At 38.3% G+C, this 24,783-nt stretch overlaps 1 protein-coding gene across 5 annotated transcripts in view; it reads right to left on the bottom strand.

The window, feature by feature from the left end:
- Positions 1 to 422: 422 nt before the first annotated feature.
- Positions 423 to 24,783, bottom strand: part of LOC109679387 (broad substrate specificity ATP-binding cassette transporter ABCG2-like) — a 65,397-nt gene continuing 41,036 nt past the window's right edge. For all 5 annotated transcript variants that reach the window (XM_074041781.1, XM_074041782.1, XM_074041780.1 and 2 more), the window contains 9 exons: positions 23,757 to 23,861; positions 19,813 to 20,060; positions 16,064 to 16,146; positions 12,605 to 12,694; positions 11,306 to 11,430; positions 9,836 to 9,990; positions 7,541 to 7,630; positions 6,618 to 6,703; positions 423 to 2,340 (listed from right to left, as the gene is read on the bottom strand). In XM_074041781.1, the coding sequence (XP_073897882.1) occupies positions 2,166 to 2,340; positions 6,618 to 6,703; positions 7,541 to 7,630; positions 9,836 to 9,990; positions 11,306 to 11,430; positions 12,605 to 12,694; positions 16,064 to 16,146; positions 19,813 to 20,060; positions 23,757 to 23,861 (1,157 nt within the window). In that variant the 3' untranslated portion in view covers positions 423 to 2,165. The remainder of the gene's footprint in view (positions 2,341 to 6,617; positions 6,704 to 7,540; positions 7,631 to 9,835; positions 9,991 to 11,305; positions 11,431 to 12,604; positions 12,695 to 16,063; positions 16,147 to 19,812; positions 20,061 to 23,756; positions 23,862 to 24,783) is intronic.

Here is a 24,783-nt window from a genome sequence, read left to right as displayed (position 1 = left end):
ATATGGTACTGCTCCACTGATTCAGATCTTCCTTTACATCCTTTAAATGTTTGCTAAAGTTTCTTAAAGCAGTTATGCATTTATTAATACGAACTTTTTGCCCCAATAATTTCATGAATATTTCAGGATAATAAAATTTTACTAGATTTTGTCGAACATAATCTTGTCTTTCATTATAATATTTACTTGCATAATAAGGGAAAATTATAATTTCAAATACAGTAACCTTACATTTGGCACTTTTAAACTTCTTTAGTAACTCAGAATTTGTGTTGATTCTTCGTGTTATCTATAGAAATCTTATGTGTAAATAAGGACAGTACTGAGTTGGGAAGTTGCAGTCACAGTGGACACATTGTTTCTGGTTTTAAATTGAATGTGTTTCAGTCCATGTTCCTAGGAAAGAAAAGCCAAGACAAGGACATAGTTTGACACTTTATTTGGGAGGTGTGTTAAGGAAGGCAATAGCAGAGAGAGAGAGAGAGAGACACCAAAGGAAATATCTCAAAGAAACCGGTATGCTGCAACAACATTACAGGGCACCCACTGATGGGGTCAAAGATATTTGAAGACCTCCAAAGTCCATATCTGATGATCTCCCAGCTCCCATAATTCCTATAAGAATTTTCTTTTAAATACTGGAGCTACATGCAATATGACCTCCTGAATTGGATCCGAAAACAGTAAAGAATATGAGTGGAAGACTGATGGAATGTGAACAAAGTTACAGTGCAGTCACCAGCAGTGTCCCAATGTTTTTATCATAGCTTTGACAAATGGACCTTGGTATATAAAATGTTAACATTAAGGAGACCTGGGCAGAGGACACATGGGAACTGTTCACATTATCTCTGTAACTTTTCTGCAGATATTAAATTATTTGGAAATTCAAAGTTCATTAAAAAAGGGTTAGGGAGACATAAATATACACCTGTGTACATAAGAACACAAAATTGAACTGTACTGATGCTCTGACAATAGCAACAGAGAGCAATACACAGCGTCATTTCAGAAACAACCCCTGGGGACAGGAGGAAGTAGTGATTGGGAAGAGGAAGTGAAGGCTTCCATGTTCTGGTCATGTTTGATTTCTTGACCTGGGAGTAGGGGTCATACATGTGTCTTCATTTTATGGTAATTCACTGAACTGTACTTTTTGCTACATTACCTACCCTTCATTTAAAAAAGTATTAGTGGTAAAGATTTTTCTATTTTGGTAAAGGTTAGAATGAAGAGAACTTAGGGATGTAAATGAGATGTACAAGCAGCAGGGGGAACTAGCAAGGACAAAAATAATAGTTCTTGAAACATGCTCTAAGATTTTCTTAGCCAGTGAGGACCTTGGAAATTTGCAAATCCAAAGTGGTCAGCTCTCCATGGAGGACATCTTAGCCAAGTTCCTCAGAAGGTTCAGGGGCCCTATTATCTACCACTGAGATACCCTGTGAGGTAAGTGACACTTCAGACTGCAATGTCCCAGAAACGGTACAATAACCATATCACCAGACCCTGGCCTTCTACTGTACCTGCAGACCAGAGCTCCAGTCAAGGTTCCTGAAAAGTATCAGCAAGTTCTACCAACAACAACAAGCTTATCAGAGACACTGTTTTCTATCAGCAGGACTTCTTTCATCCTAGAAATCACATTGTTTTTTCTGACATAATTCAGATTTCATTCATACAGCATTAATAGATTATCATTTATTCCACAATGGCAGATCACAGATTCATAGACTATTAAATCTGGAGGGATAGGGGCCGACCCAATCATTCCAAAGATGAGGAAACTGATGCCAGATCCATTAGTAACTTGTCGACACTTTCTAGAACTCCATTCTCCTTTCATGACTCAACAAACTAGACTGGATTATTTCTCAGGGTTACTGTCTGACAACTTGAACTGATACATATTAGGCTTTAACTCAGATTCTTTTACCTGTAATGACTTTGTTGTGAATGGTTCAGTTGGAAAATGATCATTGCTGAACCGTAGTGCGATAGCAATTAAACAGAAGTTAACAAAAATATCTTCATTAGATACTTAAAATAAATCAAAGCGCTCATTATTAAGGGTAATTCATAGCAAATTCAATAGGAATTTAAGAATTTCTTCTTTGATAGTACCAGGATTTGAACTCGGGGTCTCGTGTTTTCAAGCAGGCTCTCTACAACTTGAGCCGCACACCCAGCCCAAGATTGTTCTTGTTAAAATATAACAATTGTAGAAAGGTGATTGTGAGGAAGATAATCATCATGGAAGCCATTGCCACGTGGTTCTTCCACAAGCCCCAAGGTGAGAGATCGATGTTCTGCATTCTCAAGAATTCTTCACCAGTACATCTGCAATTCAACACACGAAAATGTAACTCCATTCCTAGCATACGTCACATCGTACTCAGTATATTCACTGTGTCTTATTTAAAAGTCTTTAGGTTAACTACATCGTTAATAATCATTCCTTCATCCACAGTCACTGGTGCTTACAACTTTGGTGGATGCCATGCTAAGCAACTTGCATCTAAAGCTCAGTTAATTTCTTTCTTTTATTAATTTTTATTTTATTCATATCTGCATACAATGTTTGGGTTATTTCTCCCCCTTTGTCGCCCCTTTCTTACCCCCCGCCACTCCCTCCCTAACCCTCCCATCCCTCGCTACCCTGCAGAAACTATTTTGCACTTACCTCTAATTTTGTTGAAGAGAGAGTATAAGCAATAATAGGAAGGAATAGGGTTTTTGCTAGTTGAGATAAGGATAGCTATACAGGGAATTGACTTGCATTGCTTTCCTGTACATGTGTATTACCTTCTAGGTTAATTCTTCTCAAAATAACCTTTTCTCTTGTTTCTGGTCTCCGTTTCCTGTTGGCCTTAGTTACTTTAAAGTATGTGCTTTAGTTTCTCTGCGTTGAGGGCAACAAATGCCATCTAGGTTCTTAGGTGTCTTACCTATCCTCATATCTCCCTGTGTGCTCTCGCTTTGTCATGTGATCAAAGTCCAATCCCCTTGTTGTGTTTGCCCTTTATCTAATGTCCACATATGAGGGAGAACATATGATTTTTGGTCTTTTGGGCCAGGCTAACCTCACTCAGAATGATGTTCTCCAATTCCATCCATTTACCAGCGAATGATAACATTTCGTTCTTCTTCATGGCTGCATAAAATTCCATTGTGTATAGATACCACATTCTCTTAATCCATTCATCGGTGGTGGGGTGTCTTGGCTGTTTCCATAACTTAGCTATTTTGAATAGTGCTGCAATAAACATGGGTGTGCAGGTGCCTCTGAAGTAACCTGTGTCACAGTCTTGGGTATATCCCCAAGAGTGGTATTGCTGGATCATATGGTACATCAATGTTTAGCTTTTTAAGTAGCCTCCAAATTTTTTTCCAGAGTGGTTGTACTAGTTTACATTCCCACCAGCATTGTAACAGGGTTCCTTTTTCCCCACATTCTTGCCAACACCTGTTGTTGGTGGTGTTGCTGATGATGGCTATTCTAACGGGGTGAGGTGGAATCTTAGTGTGGATTTAATTTGCATTTCCTTTATTGCTAGAGATGGTGAGCATTTTTTCATGTGTTTTTTGGCCATTTGAATTTCTTCTTTTGAGAAAGTTCTGTTTAGTTCACTTGCCCATTTCTTTATTGGTTCAATACTTTTGGGAGAATTTAGTTTTTTAAGTTCCCTATATGTTCTGGTTATCAGTCCTTTGTCTGATATAAGTTGGCAAGTATTTTCTCCCACTGTGTGGGTGTTCTCTTCAGTTTAGAGACCATTTCTTTTGAAGAACAGAAGCTTTTTAGTTTTATGAGGCCCCATTTATCTATGTTATCTCTTAGTTGCTGTGCTGCTGGGGTTTCATTGAGAAAATTCTTACCTATACCTACTAATTCCAGAGTATTTCCTACTCTTTCCTGTATCAACTTCAGAGTTTGGGGTCTGATATTAAGATCCTTGATCCATTTTGAGTTAATCTTGGTATAGGGTGATATACATGGATCTAGTTTCAGTTTTTTGCAGACTGCTAACCAGTTTTCCCAGCAGTTTTTGTTGAAGAGGCTGTATTTTCTCCATGGTATATTTTTAGTGCCTTTGTCAAAGACAAGTTGGTTATAGTTGTGTGGCTTCATATCTGGGTCCTCTATTCTGTTCCACTGGTCTTTATGTCTGTTTTTTTGCCAGTACCATGCTGTTTTTATTGTTATTGCTTTGTAATATAGTTTGAAGTCAGGTATTGTGATACCTCCTGCATTGTTCTTTTGACTGAGTATTTCCTTGGCTATTCATGGCCTCTTGTGTTTCCATATAAATTTAATGGTAGATTTTTCAATCTCTTTAATGAATGTCTTTGGGATTTTGATGGGAATTGCATTAAACATGTAGATTACTTTGGGAGTATAGCCATTTTTACTATGTTGATTCTACCAATCCATGAGCATGGGAGATCTCTCTACTTTCTATAGTCTTCCTCAATCTCTTCTTCAGAAGTTTATAGTTTTCCTTGTAGAGGTCATTCACATTCTTTGTTAAGTTTACACCTAGGTATTTGATATTTTTTGAGCCTTTTGTAAATGGAGTTGTTTTCATATATTCTTTCGCAGTTTGTTCATTATTAGTGTATAGAAATGCTAATGACTTCTCTATGTTGATTTTATATCCTGCTACTTTGCTATAGCTATTGACGGTGTCTAGGAGCTTTTGAGTAGAGTTTTTTGGGTCTTTAAGGTATAGGATCATATTGTCTTCAAATAGGGATATTTTGACAATTTCTTTACCTATTTGTATTCCTTTTATTCCTTCTTCTTGCCTAATTGCTCTGGCTAGGAATTCCAGGACTATGTTGACTAGGAGTGGAGGTGGTGGGCATCCTTGTCTAGTTTCTGATTTTAGAGGGAATGGTTTCAGTTTTTCTCCATTAAGTATAATACTGGCTGTAGGTTTGTCATATATTCAGTTAATTTCTAAAATCATCCAAATTGACACAGATATTATACACACTTAGAAGAGGAGGGAAAGGAGGCCTAAGGAACTTGGCCAAGTTCACAGTCACCTTGTGAACCAAGTTTTAAGCTCCTCAGATTCATTCATTTACAAATCTATAATGCTGCACTCTGCAAAGGGAGAAAATTTTTCAATTAACTTTTTACTTCCTCTTGATGGGGAAAACCTCAGCTTTAACTAAGGACACGTAAGGCCCTCCTGAAGATCATCAATACTCTCTGTGGCTCTGCTCACTCACAGGTCAGCCATGCATAGAACACTGACTAAGAATTCTAAACCTAGGCACAGTGGGGAGAAGGGCATAGGGCATCAGCCACAATCACTTTCTGTCAGCTCTCACTCCAAGCCTCCAATGAGCATCACAGATGCTCAGCTATAGGAAGTCACCAGCAAACCAGGTATCAGATTAAACTCAGGCAGCAGCTGGAGCAAAGCAGGATGGAGTGGCCTGCCACAGGCCAGAAACACACCTGGTACTAAAACCACCAGGTACAGACACATTTATTGCCTGCTGCCTTTCATATGCATCTCTTGGGATTTAGTGATCCCAAAACCTGCCATGGCCTCTCCTCCATCTTGTGAGGATAAGCCTCATGGGAGTGATTGGTCCTTGGTGGCTCCTCTTTATCTGGTCCCATTTGTCTTGTCAACCTCTTCTTGTACAGAAAGCTGGCAGGGACTTTGTGTTACAAAGATGTCATGCCCAGATCAAACCCAAGGGAACGGGCGGTGTAAAGCAAACCCCTTCTCACAGAGGTGTTTCCTGTGAATAACTCAACAGAGATCTGTTACATCATTAGAATTATTTAATATTATTTAAGAATTGAGGATTTAGGATAATAGCATTCTCTTTTCTCTTTTTAGTTTATGTATCAAAATCAAAACATTAACAATCATAGAACAATATTAACATTTTAAAACAAGATTTTCTAATTTTATTAGGACCTGCATTTCTGTTTTAGTGATATTAAGGAAAAATCAAGTTTTCTTCTCAACTTCCTGAAATATGTGTTTCTTTCTTTAGAGAATGCATCCTCTCAGAGAGAGTGTCCCAAGATAGCTTAAATACACACACACACACACACACACACACACACACACACACACTGAGCTGTATGGCCTTTGATTTCCTGCATTCTCTCAAAGGGAGGAGGCAGAGGGAAGTGCCTGCATCCTGACAGGCGATGTCCACACACTTTGTGCTCTTGCTGCCTTTCAGCTGTCACTGCTGTCCACAGGCTGGGCTCAGAGGCAACATCTAATCCATGCAGTTCAGAGACCTCAAGCCCTTGCTAAACTATCAAAGCAGCTCTTTTCTAACTCAAATACTCTGAAAAGTAAGCACTGAAACCTACAATTAAAATATCAAAGTGATCTTTCACAAGGCCCAAAGGAAACATTTCTATATACTGTGTATGATTTTTACTGTAGAAGAACAGGAGTACAGCATGCACACATGCAGTAGGGCACAGTGACTCACTTTACAGTTGAGAAAACTTAGACACAGAAAGGTTATTGACCCTGAACTCACTGGTACCAGTGGTAGGCCCAGGGACCTTTCTACATCACACTAAATGGTAAGCAAACCCAAGAGGACATTGAACACAAACTTACATTACATAGTTTGGACAGCTATTACTTTCTGCTGTATTAAGGTCTGGACAGAAGTTTTGCCCCAACAATTCATTATGCTGCAAAGCCTGTAACACAGGGGGAGCAGGGCAAGATAAACAGTTTAAAAGTTTCCAAAGAAGAAACAATTCTACCTTCAAGCTTAATCTTTATTGTTAAAAACACACCATGTTTCATAGTCATAGTCTTTGCCCCGTCAAAGCAGCTAAGATACTAAGTTTATTTCCCCAGGCAGTCAAGAGGCCTAGGGTTAGGATATTGCTTAATTGCCCAAGAAGGGAAACCTCTGGGCAGATTACCGCAGAGCTCCTTCCTTCTCCCAGCTTCCCCTCCACCCCCCAATTTTATAATCCCACAAATACTACAATTAAAATGTTATAATGGTATCCAATGGACATTGTTGATTTATCATAATGATGTTTTCTTCTTTGTTTTCACCAAAACCAGCTGAAATTAAGGGAACCAGAAACTGAGTTTTGCTGTATTAAGACACACACAGTTTACTTTAGAGATTAGTTTGCTAAAGCCAATATGGCTGTATTAGATGTTTGTTTCTCTTCTAATTTCTCTTCAGATATGCATTCTAGTCTCCCATCCTCTCACTTATTTTCTTACTGACCTGAAACACAACAAGGATTTCCATCAACTAGTCAATTTCCCCTTTCCTATGAGATTTCTCTGACCCTTCATCTTCCTCAAACAACCGGGTGCCTGGGGGAAACCTCAGATGACTCCTGACCTTGTGCTAACCCAGGCTCACAGGAAATACTCATCCATTGTTCCTGAAAGGAAATTCCTGGATGGAAGGCTTTCCCACTTGTGGCAGGGAACTGACACAGTAAGGCTTTCTTTTGGTGGTGTCCAGCTTGGAAACCCAGTCATAGTGACAGATGAGGACTGCTTACCGTAAAACCATAGTAAGGAACACTGAAGTACTGAAGCCACGATAGCCCAGGCACAATGGTTCCAAAAAACAGTGACAGACCTAAAAAGTACTACAAAAAACAAAATCCAAAAATCAGAACTGGACCAATGATTTCATGAGGATCTAAAACCTGATGGGCAATTCTGTTAGGACGAACTCTTCTGAAATTCTTTCAACTTACTCAGATGCTAATCTTCTTCATGCAGGTACATACTTCTGTGTAGCAAAGGCCATTTTTGGTTTTAAAAAAGAAAAATATGTGTATAAGCCACATCATTTATTCTACTTATTTTGGAAATCCTTAAAGTTTGCCTTCAGCTTTCTCTGTTATTGCCTGCAGCGGAAGGGGGATTGCTTCTAGGACCTCCCACACACATAGCAAAATCTGTAGATACCACTGTAGAGTTTAGAGAATAATGGCAAGAAAAGAAAAACTACATATTCAGTACAAACCATGATCTTTGTTTTATATATTTTTGATCTGTAGTTGGCTGATTCTATGGATGCAGAACACATGATCAAGGTGGGCCAGCTGTACTCCCACCTGTTCTCCCTAATAAACCTGGCAATTTAGGAACATTTAACAGGAGTGTTAATACATCTCTCTCTTTCAACACAATGAGTTTGTTATTATTGAGGATTTGTGCTCTATCTCCATGATTTTAGGGATAATTTGGTTTTGGGATGCAGAATGCAGGCTTAAGATAACCCAAAGCCTAGAACTGATGAGAGCATAGTGTGGTGGGGTACAGCAAAACTGTGGCCAATACCTCTGTTGAAAGCTACCAAAAAGCAATATTGCAACAGAGATACCAAGAGGACTGCCCAAGACTAACATGGGAAAGCCAGGAGATTCACATACACTTGTCCTGATACTGGGCACACTGGCTATGCATAGCAATGACAATGTGGCGGGGTGTATGCATATATTTACATTTGACCTAATCGAGTGCTTAGCATATAGCATAGCACCTCTGAGTAAAATATAGTTTCATGACTTGTTTTTAAAGTTCTGTCCATAATAATCAGTCAAAACTTCAAATAAATTGAGGCAAACATTTTTATTTAAGGAGGGACATTTCCTTTACTGAATGACAATATAGGAAACATAAACAAGACAGCATCATGTCAATCATGTACACTGGTATTTACCAAATGCAGAAATGGAAGAACTAAATTTTGGAAAGAGTTTATGCTAATGATGTATCATTTAAAGACATTTACTCTTCCTCTAGCAGAAAGATACTGTGCATCATAGGCTAAGCATTCATTTTACTTGATTTCATAGGGGAAAAGGTGACAACTGGTGCCTTCATCTATTCATTCATCTACATGAGTGCAAAATTTAGAGCAAGTAAGATTAGGACTGAATAACCATTTAAAAATGAGCAAAAATATACTGATATAAGAGACTGTCACTGATCCAGAAAGGAGGTAACTTATACTGTAGACTGCAGAATTTTCCAGTATTTTAAAAGACTACAGAGATAGCTAAAACAAATTGTCAGGAACTCGGAATGGAGATGACCTAGTATTGTGCACTCTGGAATTTCCCAGTATTCTTAAGACAGTCTTTCTCAAAATACAAGAGCATCCAAGATAGACTCCCCATACACTTTTGTGCTGCTTCACTTTCACCTGGACAGTAGTGACACCAACCAGACTATCTGTTGGGCCCATACATCCAGCAGTTCTGTCACATAGGCACAAAAGGGAGGCAGATAACCTGTCATTTGTAGGAGGAAATTGCCTGATCAAATTTTTTCTGGTTTTTGAAGTTACAGTTTATCAAGGGTTCATAATATGTCATCAAGAAGTGTCTTTAATAAGCTCACTAGGAAGGCTGGGTGCTTGTGGCTCACACCAACACAGGAGGCAGAGATCAGGAGGATTGTGGTTCGAAGCCAGCATGGGCAAATAGTTCATGAGACCCTATCTCAAAAAAAAACCCTTCACAAAAAAGGGCTGATGGAGTGGCTCAAGGTGAAGGCCCTGAGTTCAAGCCCCAGTACCGCAAAAAAAAAAAAAAGTTCACTAATAAGGACGTGTTAACTAAGTTATTAACTGTATGAAAGAGTAGCCAAAGAAAAGGCTGCCTGTGGGCTAGGAGGAAAGCTGGTTCCTTCTCTAATATAAGCTATATTTCATCGTATGATCTCTTGAAAATATCAGAGTCCAAGGTGTAGGTTCTCAAAGTAGGTTTTACATGATAGATGAATGTGCAGAAGGGATATGAGGAAAAATTTCCTCTTAGAGAAATACACGTCATACTCACCAGCATGAACACAAAGTAGGTAGTCACGAGAAGTGTTGATATAGACACTGCATTCTCACCTGCTCCGAAAGATAGTGATAGAGAACTGGCCGAAAAACCCAACATCGAAACAGTAAATATTGTAATGACAAAAGCCATCATGCTTGGGTTTGATCCTTACAAAGAAAAGAAGTGTCAGTCTCCAAGATTGTGTGTTATGCAAATAAATCCATAATAATCTGATATGTTAGTGTCAGGGTTGAACAAAGACACTGGCTATCCAATGACCCTGGGTCACCAGTCTCACTCTTTCCTTCCCTGTTGCTATACAGTTATCACTCAGTGTTCTTCTTTATGCTTATTGCAAAAGCACGTTTCCATATAACACCTGTGTCCCGTGTGTGTAATTATGAACTCTCTGAGTTCCTGCGATGGTGAGCTACAGGAAACAGTGCTGCCTTCTCCTCTGACAGGAAACATCAGGACGAGGCGCTCATCTACCCGGACATCTGCACATCACCCAGTGTTTGCTGTAACTACAGTAATGAAGGCACTGGGATTAGGATCATATGATATGACCTCACAGTGGTTTTAATACCTTGTGGGCGGGGGTGGGGTAGAGGAGGCCCACAAACATTATTCCCCTCCCTGGGCAAATGACCTCATAACTCTGTGATTGAGGACCAAGATAAGACAAATTTCATAAACCAGTTCAGAGTTGTAGTGAATTAATGGTCTGGGTTGTGCAGTCTGAAGATTTGCATTAATCAGGAGTCTGGGTGGTCTAGATTCCATGCCTTATTCTTCACAACACACCTCTTCTCTATTAAATAAAAGTTTTAAGCACCATCCGTGGTAGTTTTCCTGTACACTATGGTCAAGATAGATCTGTCTGGAATCTGTGTGAGCACATCAATGAAATATATGGAAACTCTAATTTAGTGCATCAGGGTGAAGCCTGAGTTTACATATGAATCTGTCTACCTCCACCAACAATATTTATATTAAATCAGCAATCCCCAAGTCAACATCTTTCTTTTACAGAATTGGAGGGGGAAAGAATGTAAGCATGCTTGGTTTTTTTACATATATATCTCCCTGTAGATAATAGAGATATCACCAACTCAGCTATATTTTATCTCTATAAAGATATATGTACATAGGAAAATAAATAGGTAGATAGGTAATAAATATTCCAGATTCTGGGCAGAGTCTTCAATAGTTTTATAAATTCTTTTCATATTTATTCATGACACATAGCATCTTTCAGTAAAACATAATTTAATAAATAGGTTTAAAGGTTCAGTTGGGAACAAGCCTTGACACAATACCCACATTGAACAGCCTTTTAGGTGTGGGCAATGGGTACATGCTCCCCTAGCTTATGGCTTAGTTTGTAATTTTGAGAACCAAGAGTATGCTTGTAGAGAGAACCTGGATTCCCTCATGTCTAACACTAAAGACATCTTTATTTTTTGTTTTGTTACTCACCAACCATGAAGTATAGCATAGAAGTAATTATAATACTTGGAAGTAACCTCCTAGGTATTAACTCAGATACCAGTTTTCCTAAGAAATATGGTAACACGCTGTAGTATGCACCGATATGTTCATGTCTACAAAACAGAAATACACATCAAACATTCAGATTAGTTTCAGAAGGCACAGACCAGATGAGATGCTTTCTGTACAGATTTCTGCTGCCCTACCCCTCAGGTTTAACAGAACAGGTTCCCACACCATCCAGGCTGACCCCACACCTTCACCATCTAAGGCACCAGCCTTCCTGAGTACCATCCCTATGAAGCTGTTGTTGTGACACTCTGGCCACACAAACCTCCCTCCTTTGGCCTCTGAGCTCCCTCCAGGAAAACAGAGTCTGTCTCCTCACTCTCCTCATAGACTCACACTGGCTTTCCTCTGACACTGGCTCTCTGCACAATAGCACTGGGGACTGAACTCAGGGTAATGGCAATTGTTTTCCTCTCCACTTCCTGTTATGAAGAAAGTGACTCACTTTTCTCCCAGGTCTCCAAGAAAGCTTAATGTCACTACACTGTTTACTTCTGCTACTCTCATGTCAAAAAAGGAAAAAGACTTCTTCAATGGCCAGCCCACTTCCTGATACCTTTCTACTGTCATTCCAAACTTCCACCAGTGTCTTCATTCTTCCCCTCTCTGAAGATTCCTGTCCTTGGCAAGTAAATATGGACAAAGCTCTTCCATGTTTGCAAAACACAAGAGACAACTCTTGCTGTGATGTAAAGCTGCCCTCTGGCTCTGTCCTCTCCTTCACCCGCTGTGGGTGAAACTTGCCCAGATTCTTTGTCAACTTTACCTCCTGCCTCCAACTTGATGTTGAGCCCACCACTTCATCTTTCCTGAACCCCTCAATCTTTTCTAGCTTGGGTTAGTAAGACCTGTTTTTTTCCTAAAACAAAAGATGCTTTCCCTCCCCTCTGTTGATGCACTCTCTGCAACACTGAGTTTGCTGAATGCACCCCAACCTTGAAAGTCTCCTTCCCTCAGTAGCCGGTGCCACAGGTTCTTGATTTTCTATCTGAATCGTGACTGCTTTTACTCAGTTTATAGTGGTAATCTCTATACGTACTTCTAAAGCCCATATTGTGGGCGATAAGTGCATATAATTTATATTTGTCAACTAAAAATAACGAAATATAGCACAAGAAAATAGTGGCAATCCACAGGATTGCATCCTAGGCCCAGTTCTGGATGTGACCAAGGTGGTCAACAGCAAACAATGGCCCTTCTAGAACAGGGACTACTTACATAAAGAGCTTCTGCTCGAGCACGAAGAGCTCGCCAGAAGACACGCTGGTGATACACTGGAAGACTGTCAGCAGAAAGAGCAGTGAAGCTCTGCAGGACAGAATGGGAGCAGAGCACACAGTGAATTCAGTGCTATCAAGTGGATTTCTATCCACAGAACTCTGAATGCTTTAACAATGGCAGCAATGGTAAATCAAAAATTAAAATTAAAGTAAGATTAAATAAGTAAAACAAAATTTAAAAAATAAAAAAAGTTAGTGCCCAGTTTCTCCAGAAACCATCTGAGGAAACAGCTAAAGCTCTTCTTTACTTCTCTGCGTTTTACTACAAAGAACACTAAGGCCTGGCTTTCCATTTCATCTTTAAAATTTAGTTCATGACAGGTTTCTCTACATTTTTTCAATTGTTTCCTGCAACACAGTGTAAAAGGCCCGCATCTTGTAGATTATTTTCTTTCAGAATAATCAGCTTTCTTGCAGACATCAAACATAAGCTTTCTCAATTTTGCTCAATAGTAAAAATGGAGATAACGCCATCCACTCCTCTGGCTTATGGGAAGTAGCTTGAGGCAGTGGGCGTCAATCATGGAGTCCAGGGGCCAGCAGAGTGGTTCTCAATACACAAATTACAATGAGAACCTTGAGGCCTCTTATGTTTCTCTGAGCGCCTGTGTTCAGAACATGACACAGACGTTAAAAAGCCTCATGGTGAAACATGACTGAAATCCCTTAAGGATCACACACTGACATATAACAGTTAGGAAAAACTGAGTCTACGTGCTTACTCCACAGTTCCAGGCCAAAAAAACCAAGACATACCAAGAAAACTGACTAGCAAACAACAAAAGAAAACAATTAGCTATATCAAAATTTAAAACATTTATTCATCAAAGGTACTGTCAGGGTGAAAAGGCAGCCCAGAGAGCAGGAGAAAATATATGTAAGTCATGTATCTAATAAAGAATGTTACAGAAATATAGAGAATTCTAACGCTACAAAGAATAAATTGAATTCTTATTTATTTTACCATTTTTACATTTACTCACATGTATATACAAAGTTTGGACCACCGCCTCCTCATCCCCCCACCCCGCTTCTGGGCAGAACCTGTTCCACCCTCTTGTTCTCCAATTTTGTTGAAGTGGAAATGTAAGAGGTAATATGAAGGCCATAATATTTTTGCTACTTTGAGGTAAAGATAGCTATACAGAGAGAGTCCTAGCATTGCTTCCATGCACATGTGTATGACAAACCGAATTGATTCATTTCTACCAGACCTCTTCACTACTTTCTGGTCCCATTCTTATGGTGGCCTCTGCCAGTTTAAGATTGCTATATCAATTCTCTATAGTGAGCACATCAACCACATTCAAGTTTTAGGTTTCCTTCTCTTTCCATCCTCCTGTGTGCATTCTCCCCTTAGCATGTGACCCATGTCCAATAATATTATTGCATTTGTTTTAGGTCTATACTCCACATATGAGGGAGAACATGCGATTTTTTTTGCCTTCTGAGCCAGGCTAACTTCACTTAAGATGATGTTCTCCAGTTCCATCCATTTACTTGCGAATGACAAAATTTCATTCTTCTTTGTGACTAAATAAAATCCCATTGTGTATAAATACCACATTTTCTTAATCCATTCACCAATAGTGGGGCATCTTCGCTATTTCCAAAGCTTGACTATTGCAAAAAGCAGTGCAACAAACATGGGTGCCTCTGGAATAATTTGAGTCGCATTTCTTTGGGTATATCCCAGGAATGGGATTATTGGATCATATGGGATGATCTTTTAAGAAGCCTCCATATTATTTTCCAGAGTGGTTGTACTAGCTTGCATTCTCACCAGCAGTGTATGAGGGTTCCTTTTTCCCCACATCCTCACCAACACCTGTTGTTGGTGGTGTTTTTGATGATGGCTATTCTAACAGGGGTGAGGTGGAATCTTAGTGTGTTTTTGGTTTGCATTTCCTTTATGGCCAGGGATGGTGAGCATTTTTTTCATGTGTTTTTTGGCCATCTGGACTTCTTCCTTTGAAAAAGTTCTGTTTAGTTCAGTTGCCCACATCTTTATTTGTTTTTTGATTTGGGGGGAGTTTAGGTTTTTGAGCTTCCTGTATATTCTAGTTATCAATCCTTTGTCTGATGTATAAAAAATTGAATTTAAAAAGGACAAAAGACTTGAAAAGCTATTTCACAAAAGACTCAATGGAAATCCATTATTTAAACCAAGAAAAAACAATAAGTTGTAGTGAGTATATGGAGAAATTGGACTATTGTGTGCTACTGGTCAGAATGCAATATGCGGCTGGACATAGTGGTCATGCCTGTAATCCTAGCTACACAGGAGACATAGGTAGAAGGATTCTAGTCTAAGACCAGCCTCAGCAAAAAAGTGCAAGCCCCTATCAGAAAAATAACCTAAGCAAGAAGGAGCTGACATGTGGCTCAAGTGGTAGAAGGCAAGTCTTGCAAGCACAAGGCCCCTAGTTCAAATTCAACTACCACCAAAACACAAACAAGAAAACAAAACAAAAAAAAACCCCAAAAAATGGTACAACTGCAGTGGAGACAGTATGGCAGGTCCTAGAAAAACTAATACAATTATTATATGATTTGGCTAAATATAAAAACAACTCAACTTTCCATCGGTGGATGACTGCAGAGGCAAAATGTTATTATTATTCAGGCATAAAAAATAAACAGTTTCTAAAACATGCTAGAACTTGAATGAGGACATTGTGTTAAAAGAAATAAACCAGTCTTAAAAAAAATGTACTGTATATCTGGGAACTAGTGGCTCACACCTATAATCTGAACCATACAAGAGGCAGCAATCAGGAGGATCTTGGTTCAAAGACAGCCCAGGCAAATAGTTCTTGAGACCCTATCTCAAAAAAACCTACCACAGTAAAAGGGCTGATGGAGTGGCCAATGTGTAGGCCCTAAGTACAAGTACCAGTACTGCAAACAAAACAAAAACAAAAAAGTACTGTATGACTTCAATATATGAAGTTTGTAAAGAGGAAGCTTTGTGTTCAGAGACACAAAGTGGAGTGGTGCTTGCCTGGGGCTGGGAGAGGTGGGTAACAGGAGGGACAGTGTAATGGCTACAGAAGTCCTGTTTAGAAAGATGGAAAACATTCTGCAGTTGGATGGAGATGGTATTCGTACAACATGATGGTACTGACACCACTGAAACATTGTAAGTTCAGTTTAGAGCATAAAATTGTTAAGAGCATAAAACTTGTGCTATGTACAGTCAAAAACGACATACACACAAACCACATGTGAAAAAATTAGCTTTTCTATTCAACTCTTGATGCACTAACTCACCCTACCCCCACAAAAACAGAGACAAGCATTCTGTTCTTGTCATAAATTCAAATTCTTAATGGATATTTAGAGTCTTGAACAAAGTAACATTATTTTCTCAAAATTGACATATGAATTTACTCACCTATTTTGGACTTCGGTACACTCATTTTTTAGCAGATTGAAAGTGCCACCAACAATCAATCCCAGTATGACCGTGATAAGTGTCTTTTTTAAAAAAGAAAAATGAAAATAAGAAATGAAAGTGTTGCTATTAGAGTTTTAAAAAATGTACATCATTTATTATTATAAGATACATGGCTACATCATCAGATCTCGCAACTGAAATACACATTTTAAATGGCTTGACCAGAGTCCTTGGAGAATACAAAACAGTATATGCTATTAGAATGTTTTAGATTAACTGAAAATCAAGGTGTCTGTTGCTTGGGGAGCTGACAGGACAACAGAGCAGACACTGGAAAAGCTAAGGTTCCCCGCTCCAGGTGCTCTACCAGTCACTGCCAGTCCACGGCCCAGGTCAGGTGCTGGCACCCAAGTCCACTCAGGATAGCAGAGCACTACAGGCACCTGAGGAAGTCATTTGGGGAAAGAACCAAAGTCCAAGTGGCTAAGTTTTCAGCTGGACTGAACTGACAACTATTTGGCAGGGAACATGTACAGTTTTGTAAGTTCAAGTGAAATCAGGATGCCCTTAATCTAAACATTAGAAATATATAGTTCAAGGCTGAGGATGCAGCTCAGTGGTATGAAGATTGCACAGCACATGCCAGATTCTAGGATAGATCCCCAAAATGAATAAGTAATAAAAATTCAAATCAATCAGGACACAATTTCTAGCAATGTAATTTCTTATGACAAGGAAGTAGGGGGAACTGGACCCCCACCTAGCCAACCTCTGGGGAGGCTGCATGGGGAAAGTGCATTGTCATCACTATCACCAAAGAATTCAGCCAGCTTCTTCTGGGACATGCAGGTGCCTCCATTACCCATGTCCTTCGTCATTGCTTCTCCATCCACCTCAGCTACAGTCAACGTGGCACACCTGGGTGCCGATCCTCACCATCCTCACCTATCTGCACCTACCCAATCTGTGTGGATGACTCCCAAGGACACTGGACCAGTATCACTTTTGGTTTTAGAAAATGTGTCTAAAGCATGTTTCTATTGACATGGGGTTGAGGATTACATCATGATGTCACTTATTTGAGAGATTCACTTATTATTCTTAGGGTAATTAGAAAGATGTGGGAGATGGTAATCTAAAGGAAATAAAATATCCTACTACATACCTTGGAAAATTAAAATTAAAAATCTCAGAACTACAGCAATTTCAAGACCTGAAGTAATTTGTGAAGGACATTTTTGGCAAGTATCAAGCCAAAGTAGAAAAACAGAATCATGATCAGAAAATACTTGTTTCTGAACACCATACTCTAAACTGAGTATTATTTAAATGTTTCACTTAGGAGATGGCCTTAAAATCTCTGTTAATAAGACAGAAATTTAAGAAGAAAATTCATCACCCAACCCATTGTTATTGAATATACTCTACTTTATTCCAGTAGAATAAATTTGTTTATTCTAAAATAAATGTTGATGGCTCCACCAACATGCAGTGTGCATGGGTATATAAGAGGCTACCTTTTACACAGTGTAATTTTAAAGACTATTCAGTCTTTCAAGTACACACTCCAAATTCTTTGTGTCTTTTACATTCAAACATGGTATCATGTTCTAACACTCTCGGTATTATTATTAGGATGTTAGCTACAGGTTTCAAAGTTCTACAACTTTGAAATTGTTTCTTTTTTTTTAAATGAGGGATAAGAAAACCACCAATCAAGCTAAGCAAATTGACACTATCTGCCAGTTTTATGCATCTGCCCCCAGGCATCTACTTTGAACAGAAAGTTAAAAGAGAAATTCCCCAAATATGTTCCTGCCACTTTTTTCCACTGTGTTCTGAGGGATGTTTGTAGCTTGCACTAAAAAAAGGAATCCATGATCAAATGCTTCACATGTTAATGGAAATGATGACAGCTCCACAAATTAATGATAAGTTTTTCTAAATTAATTTGATAAAGAAGCACTTGACACAGTGAATGAACACTAAATCTTCTTATACACACAGATCATTCATCCCAAGATCTGCCAAATACAATCTGGTTAGAGCCAAGTCTGAATCATGTAAATAACTGGTCTAAACAAAGTACAGCTAAAGAAAATAGATCTAAGATAAATCATCAGAAAACCATGTAACATTTTGATTATCCTATGTTCAAAAGTTACAGAAGCAAAAGAACCATACTGGACTTAAAAACTCCATGTCACAGGATGACAGAGTCAGTCACTATGGCCCACAGGTCAGTTAATACTGGCCACCTCTTTTTGTTCTGCCTAAAAGCTAAGAATGGTTTTTATATTTTTTAAGGGCTTGGAGAATGGGAAAAGTCAAGCTAAATAATTCTTGAAATGTGGAATTTATGTGAAACTGAAAGTTCAGGGTCCATGACTATAGCTATATTGGGACACAGCTATGCTAATTTATTTATTTATTACCTACAGCTGCTTTCACAATACAATGGTAGGGTTGATGATGAATCAGAGACCATATACTATTTGAAAAGTATAAAATATTTACTATCTGGCCTTTACCAAAAGGGGTTTGTCTACCCGAATCTAACATTTTAGCATTTACAAACCTGAACAAGAGCTGTTCCACTAAACTCAGAGGAATATGAGCTTCTACTCTTATTCTAGAGACTACTTCTGGTGAAATTTCTTCTGTGGAATTGAGTCCACTGATGAAGCAGGTAGGCTGAACATGAAACCTGGAGGCTCTAGGTCTGGTGTTTACATCCTAAAGAAGCATACCACCAAAACAGGAATGATTCTTGTGTTTGGTAAATAAGTGTGTTCTAATTGTGACCTGTCCAGAAGTAATGTTCAAGTTTCTTAGAACATGACACTCGTAAATTACTCTTAAAGGCAACTAAGAAAAACCCAAGCCAGATGCCAATGGCTCAGGTCTATAATCCTAGCTACTTGGGAGGCCAAGAACCAGGGGATTGAGGTTGAAGACCAGCCCTGGCAAATAGTTGATGAGAATCCATTCTCCAAGATAACCAGAGTAAAATGGAATGGAGGTGTGGCTCAAGCCATAAAGGATCAACTATGCAAGCATGAAGCCCCAAGTTCAAATCTCAGTCTCACAAAAACCTTCAATCCATAAATCACACTGAAGAAGCAACTCTCAATCCCTAGCACTGCATAAAAGAAAAAGAAGGAAAAGGAGATGAAAGAGAAGAAGGAAAGGATGAAGAAGAAGAAAAAGGAGGAGGAGGAGATAGAAGAGAATCTCCCTAATCCTTCCCACTAATAAATAAATTTTATTTCTTTATTCAGTTATCATCTCTTTGCCTTTATGAGAAAATAAGTTTCATGAGAGTAGAGATATTTGTTATTACACATTTTGTTCACTACTGTATTGGAGTCCCTAAAGGCAACACATGATCTTATATTGAACTTGTGGAACGAGCCTGTGAATGAAAATGGAAAACCCCAAATGTGACTGAAATGCTTACAACCTTTGAAAAAAAGTTCTCAGATTATCCATTACAGCTTCTCTAAATCAACCCAAATTTTGAATCCAGTTGTCCAGAAAACAAAAGGCACAATAGAAACTTTCCACAGTAAAAACCTAATTGTATTTTTCTTTTTCAATTGACTTTTTCTATGTCACAAATGTAGTGAAATGACAAGTAAATGGAAGGTTGGAAGAAGATAAAAGTGATCTGAGCCTCACCACATACAGCCAAATTGCTACCACATCAGTATTTAGCAGTTGAGTTAAAACAATTGGTCAGTTACCTGAAGTAAAGTAACCCGAGGAAAAGCCTTCAAATTTTTCAAGGAACGCCAGATAATCCATCTGAGCTGATGACAGAAGGAGGTGACACAGGTGATCTCCTTGAAGGCCAAGCTCTTCTCCTCCTGAACCCGTGAGAGTTTGTCTAATTCAGTGTTGGTTTCTCGGTAGAAGGTGGAGTTGGCATAAGACTCAGCTAATTGTTCTATGCCTGGCTTTTGTGTCTTGGCAAGTTCTTCAGTCGCATTGGCTTTAGAATGAAAATGGATAAAGAAGGGAAACACTACTAACAGTTGACAGCTGATTTAACCCATTTTTCTGCGACTCCTTTCTTGAATGACACCACATTCTAAATCATGCCCACAAAACAATTACTGCTGTTCTCATTGTTTTACATGAAATAAAACACAGCTAGTTGACTGAACACTGCCATAATCTTTGGTTACAGTAAACTCACAGCACTTTTCTTAACATTTGGACCCTAACTCTTAAAATAGACTTTTCTAACATACACAGTTATAATTCTTAATACAAAAATCTTGTGTTTGCAAAAAAAGTCTTTGAGAAAATTTAGCACCCTTTCATGATAAAAGCACTGAAGAAATTAAGAATAGAAGGAATGTTCCTTAATATAATAAAGGTTATACAACAAACATATAGCTCACACTATACTAAATGGAAAACTGAAACCATTTCCACCAAAGTCAGGAAGGAGACACAGATGCTGGCTTTCCTCATTTCTATTCAATATAGTTTTGGAATTACTAGCTGGAGCAATAAGACAAGAGCAAGAAATAAAAGGGATTCAAAAGAGAAGGAAGAAGTCAAATTATCCCTATTTGCAGATGATATGATCCTATACCTAAAAGATCCTAAAAACTCCACCAAAAACTCTTAGAAATCATGAACTGTCTTGGCACAGTAGTAGGATACAAGATTAATATATAGAAATCAGCATCCTTTCTATACACCAACAATGAACAGACTGAGAATGAAATCAGGGAAACAATCTCATTTACAATAGCCTCAAAAAATATGTTGGGATAAGTTTGATGAAGGAAACCAAAGACCTTTTCAATGAAAACTACAAATCACTGAAGAGAGAAATCAAAGAAAACTTAGAAGATGGGAAGATAACCTAAACTCAACATTGTGAAAATGGCTATACTACCAAAAGTCATCTATATATTCATTGTAATTTACATCAAAATCCCAATGACATTCTTCATAGAGATAAAAAAAATAAATCTTAAAATTCATATGAAAAAAAAGACCTCAATAGCCAAAGCAATTTGGAGCAAAAAGTCCAATGCTGAAGGTATGACAATTCCCAAATTCAAACTATAATACATAGCCATAACAATAAAAACAGCATGGTATTGGCACAAAAACCAAAATGAAGAACAATGGATTAGAATAGAGGACCCAGACATAAACTCATGCAATTACAGGCAACTGATTATCCACAAAGTAGCCCAAAGCATGCTATGGAGAAAAGACAGCCTCTTCAACAAATGCTGATGGGAAAACAGAATACCCACATGTAGAAGACTGAAACTAGATCCCTGTCTCTTACCCTGTACCAAAATCAACTCAACAGTCTGAAACTTTGAAACAACTACAGGAAGCAGTATAAAACACACTGGAATAGATAGGCATAGGGAATGATTTCCTAAATAGAATTCCAACTGTTCGGCATCTAAGAGAAAGAATGAACAAATGGGACTGCATCAAACTAAAAAGCTTCTTCACAGCAAAAGAAACAGTCACTAGACTTAAGATACTGCCCACAGAATGGGAGAAAATCTTTGGCAGCTATTCACCCAATAAGAGACTAATATCCAGAATCTATAGGGAATTCAAAAACAAAGAATCAACAAGTCAATGAAGAAATGGGCATATGAGTTGAATAGGGAATTTTTAAAGGAAGAGGTGCAAATGGCCAATAAATACAGGAAGAAGTGTTCAACTTTAAAGGGATGCAAATCAAAACAACATGAAGATTTCATCTCACCCCAGTTAGAATGGCCATCTTCAAGAGCAAAAACAACAAATGCTGGTGAGGATGCAGTGAAGCAGGAACACTTTTACATTGTTGATGGGAATGCAAATTAGTACAACCATTATGGAAAACAGTGTGGAAATCTCTAAAAAATGATAAAAATAGAACTGGCATATGATCCAGTGATACCACCCCTGGGCATCTATGCAAAGGAACGTAAGTCAGGATGCAATAGAGACACCTGTACACTGATGTTAATCATAGCACAGTTCACAATAGGGAAGCTATTAAAACAACCCAGATGCCCTACAACTGATGAATAGGTCAAGAATAGATAGATAGATAGATATGTATATATAGAGATAAATAGATAGATAGATAGTAGATATCTATATATGCAACTGTATATATAGACATATATCTATCTCTCTTCTCTATATATGTATCTATATATATACATATATATCTGCATCTATGTATTTGTCTATCCATCTGTGTATATATATATATATATATATATATATATATATGCACATACAATGGAGTTTTACTCAGCCATCAGAAAGAATGATATGATGTAGTTTGAAGTTATATGGATGCAATTGGAGGACATTATGTTAAATGAAGTAAGTCAGGCTGAGAAAGATAGAGGTTGAATATTTCCTCTCATATGTGGAAGATAGATCCAAAAGATAAACATATACACAAAACCAAACATGATCATATACAAACTCAGATGTAGTACATGTTTGTAATAATGGATCTACACTATGGAATTTGAGGAAGGAGGGAAAGGAAAAGAGAATGACAGAGCATCAACAATATCATAATACAGAACATCCATAGAGGTAGAATATATAAGGATATATGTTGAAAGCTGTTGAAAAGTGGGGGGATGGAAGGGAATGGGTAAGGGAGAGCAATGGAAGAGTTTGAATGGATCAAAGTATAGTATACTCCTAACAGGGATGCATTGAGAAACCCTTTGAACATCAACTTAAAGAAATTAATAACGAAAGACAGGAGTGTAAAATAGGTATAGTTTTTTGGCAAGTATTTGTGGGATGGGGGAGGGTGAATGAAAGAGATTAAGGAGAGGGAATATTGTTGGTAGATTTCATATACACGTACAAAACAGAACTATGAATCTTTTTGAAATCAATTAAAGTGGGGTGGGAGGAGTGTTAGGGGAAGAGATGGTAGAGGTGATCTAACCAATGTATAATGTAAGCCTATTCTGAAGTGTCACAATGAATCCCCCTTAAAAGAAATATATCCTAATAATAAAAAAATTATTAAAAATTCTTGTGGTAGCTTTCTACTATGTGAAAATGCACAGTGTCATTTTTATTTTAAAAATATTATAAACAAACTATTTGTGGTACATGGTTATAATAGCAGCACTTGGATGTCAGAGGCAGAAGGATCATGAGGTTAAAGCCAGCCTGCTACACAGCCAGACCCTGTCTGAAATCAAAAGAAAAGCTGGCACTAGTGGCTCTCATCTATAATCCTAGCTACTTTAGAAGCTGAGATCAAGAGGATCTCAGTTCAAGGATGGCCCTGGCAAAATAGTTCACAAGACTCCATCTCCAAAATAGCCAACACAAAATCGACTGAAGTCTGGCTCAAATGGTAGAGCATCTGCTTTGCAAGTGCAAAGCCCTGAGTTCAAACCCCAGGCCCACCAAAGAGAGAGAGAGAGAATATTGATTTTTTAATTGAAACTCCCCTTAAAACTAACAATGCCATACATTTACAGGTTTTATTTGTAAATTAAATAAAAAACACCCAGAGCACTCAAGGACAATAGTCTATCTGTCCATCAGTGTCAGAATGCTGCATTAATGTGAATTCACAAAGCCATGTCTCAATGACAGACCACACTGTTAAACTTCAGAAAAATCAACTAGGAAAAATCTGTGAGCTAAGAGATTCACATACCTTCAAAGTCTTCTTCCTCTCTGTTTGATGCCACACCAGAGAAGTCTCCATTAATCACATCCAGAAAGAAGTCTGCAGGGTTGTTTTGGGTGCCACACTGATAACCTACTGAAGAAAGCAACCCAAGTTCACAGACCTGATGGTCTGGGAAAATAAAAAGGACTCACTTTTCAGAGGGTGAGAAAGGTGAGGCTACAGAAGAGAGACTCTAACAAGGTCTCCTCTTTTTCTTGTTCTCTCTCCTCTTACTACTATATCTTTCTTTTTATATACTGATCCACACAATATTTCAACAACTGTCTCCCAGCAAGAAAGGAAAATACACAACACCAATGTTAGATTCTTCAGAACATCATACACATGTCTTTACGCATCATACATAATCATGAAACCCAAAACAGCTACTGAAGCTCTGGTGCTTCTCAGTGCTTCTTCATAAACCCAAAGCTAGGTCTAAGAAAAAAACGCATTCACTGTGCAGGTTCCTTGTGCTCTGCAACTCCACCTAAGGGATGCTGCAACAGCAGTGCACATGCCAACAGTGATTGCTTCTCCACTGTTTGGAAAAGAAGGGAAGTAGGAGAGGGGGAATGGGACTGTAGTAGAGGGGGTGAACTTGCTCAAGGTATACTATACGCATGTGTGGAATTATCACAATGAAATCTCTTGTTATTAATGTATGAGAATTCAAAAACAAATTTAAAAAACTTTAAAATGATTGATTCTCCATTTAAATACAAAGGTTTCAGTTATTGCCTGTCATACTGCCATAATTTCTAGTGGAGAACACATCCCCAGAGCAGCCACCAGGGCACACCTGAACATGGACCTCAGCTTCTTATGGCACAATCATCTGAACTTGTCCTGACCTCTGACTCTTCAGATCATCTTACCTGGACTTCCTAGACTCATCTATGCTTGAATAATTTTAAATAACAGAGATTAAATAAAAAGAAATTAAGAAAGAGGTGAATATTCAAAACTGTATTTGGTGTCATGGAGAAACATCTTTAATTATATCCAAATA

This window comes from Castor canadensis, chromosome 9 (assembly GCF_047511655.1).
Source record: "Castor canadensis chromosome 9, mCasCan1.hap1v2, whole genome shotgun sequence".
Classification (NCBI taxonomy): Eukaryota; Metazoa; Chordata; class Mammalia; order Rodentia; family Castoridae; genus Castor; species Castor canadensis.
Note: the sequence above shows the minus strand (reverse complement) of the source record. Positions and strands in the feature narration are given on the sequence as shown.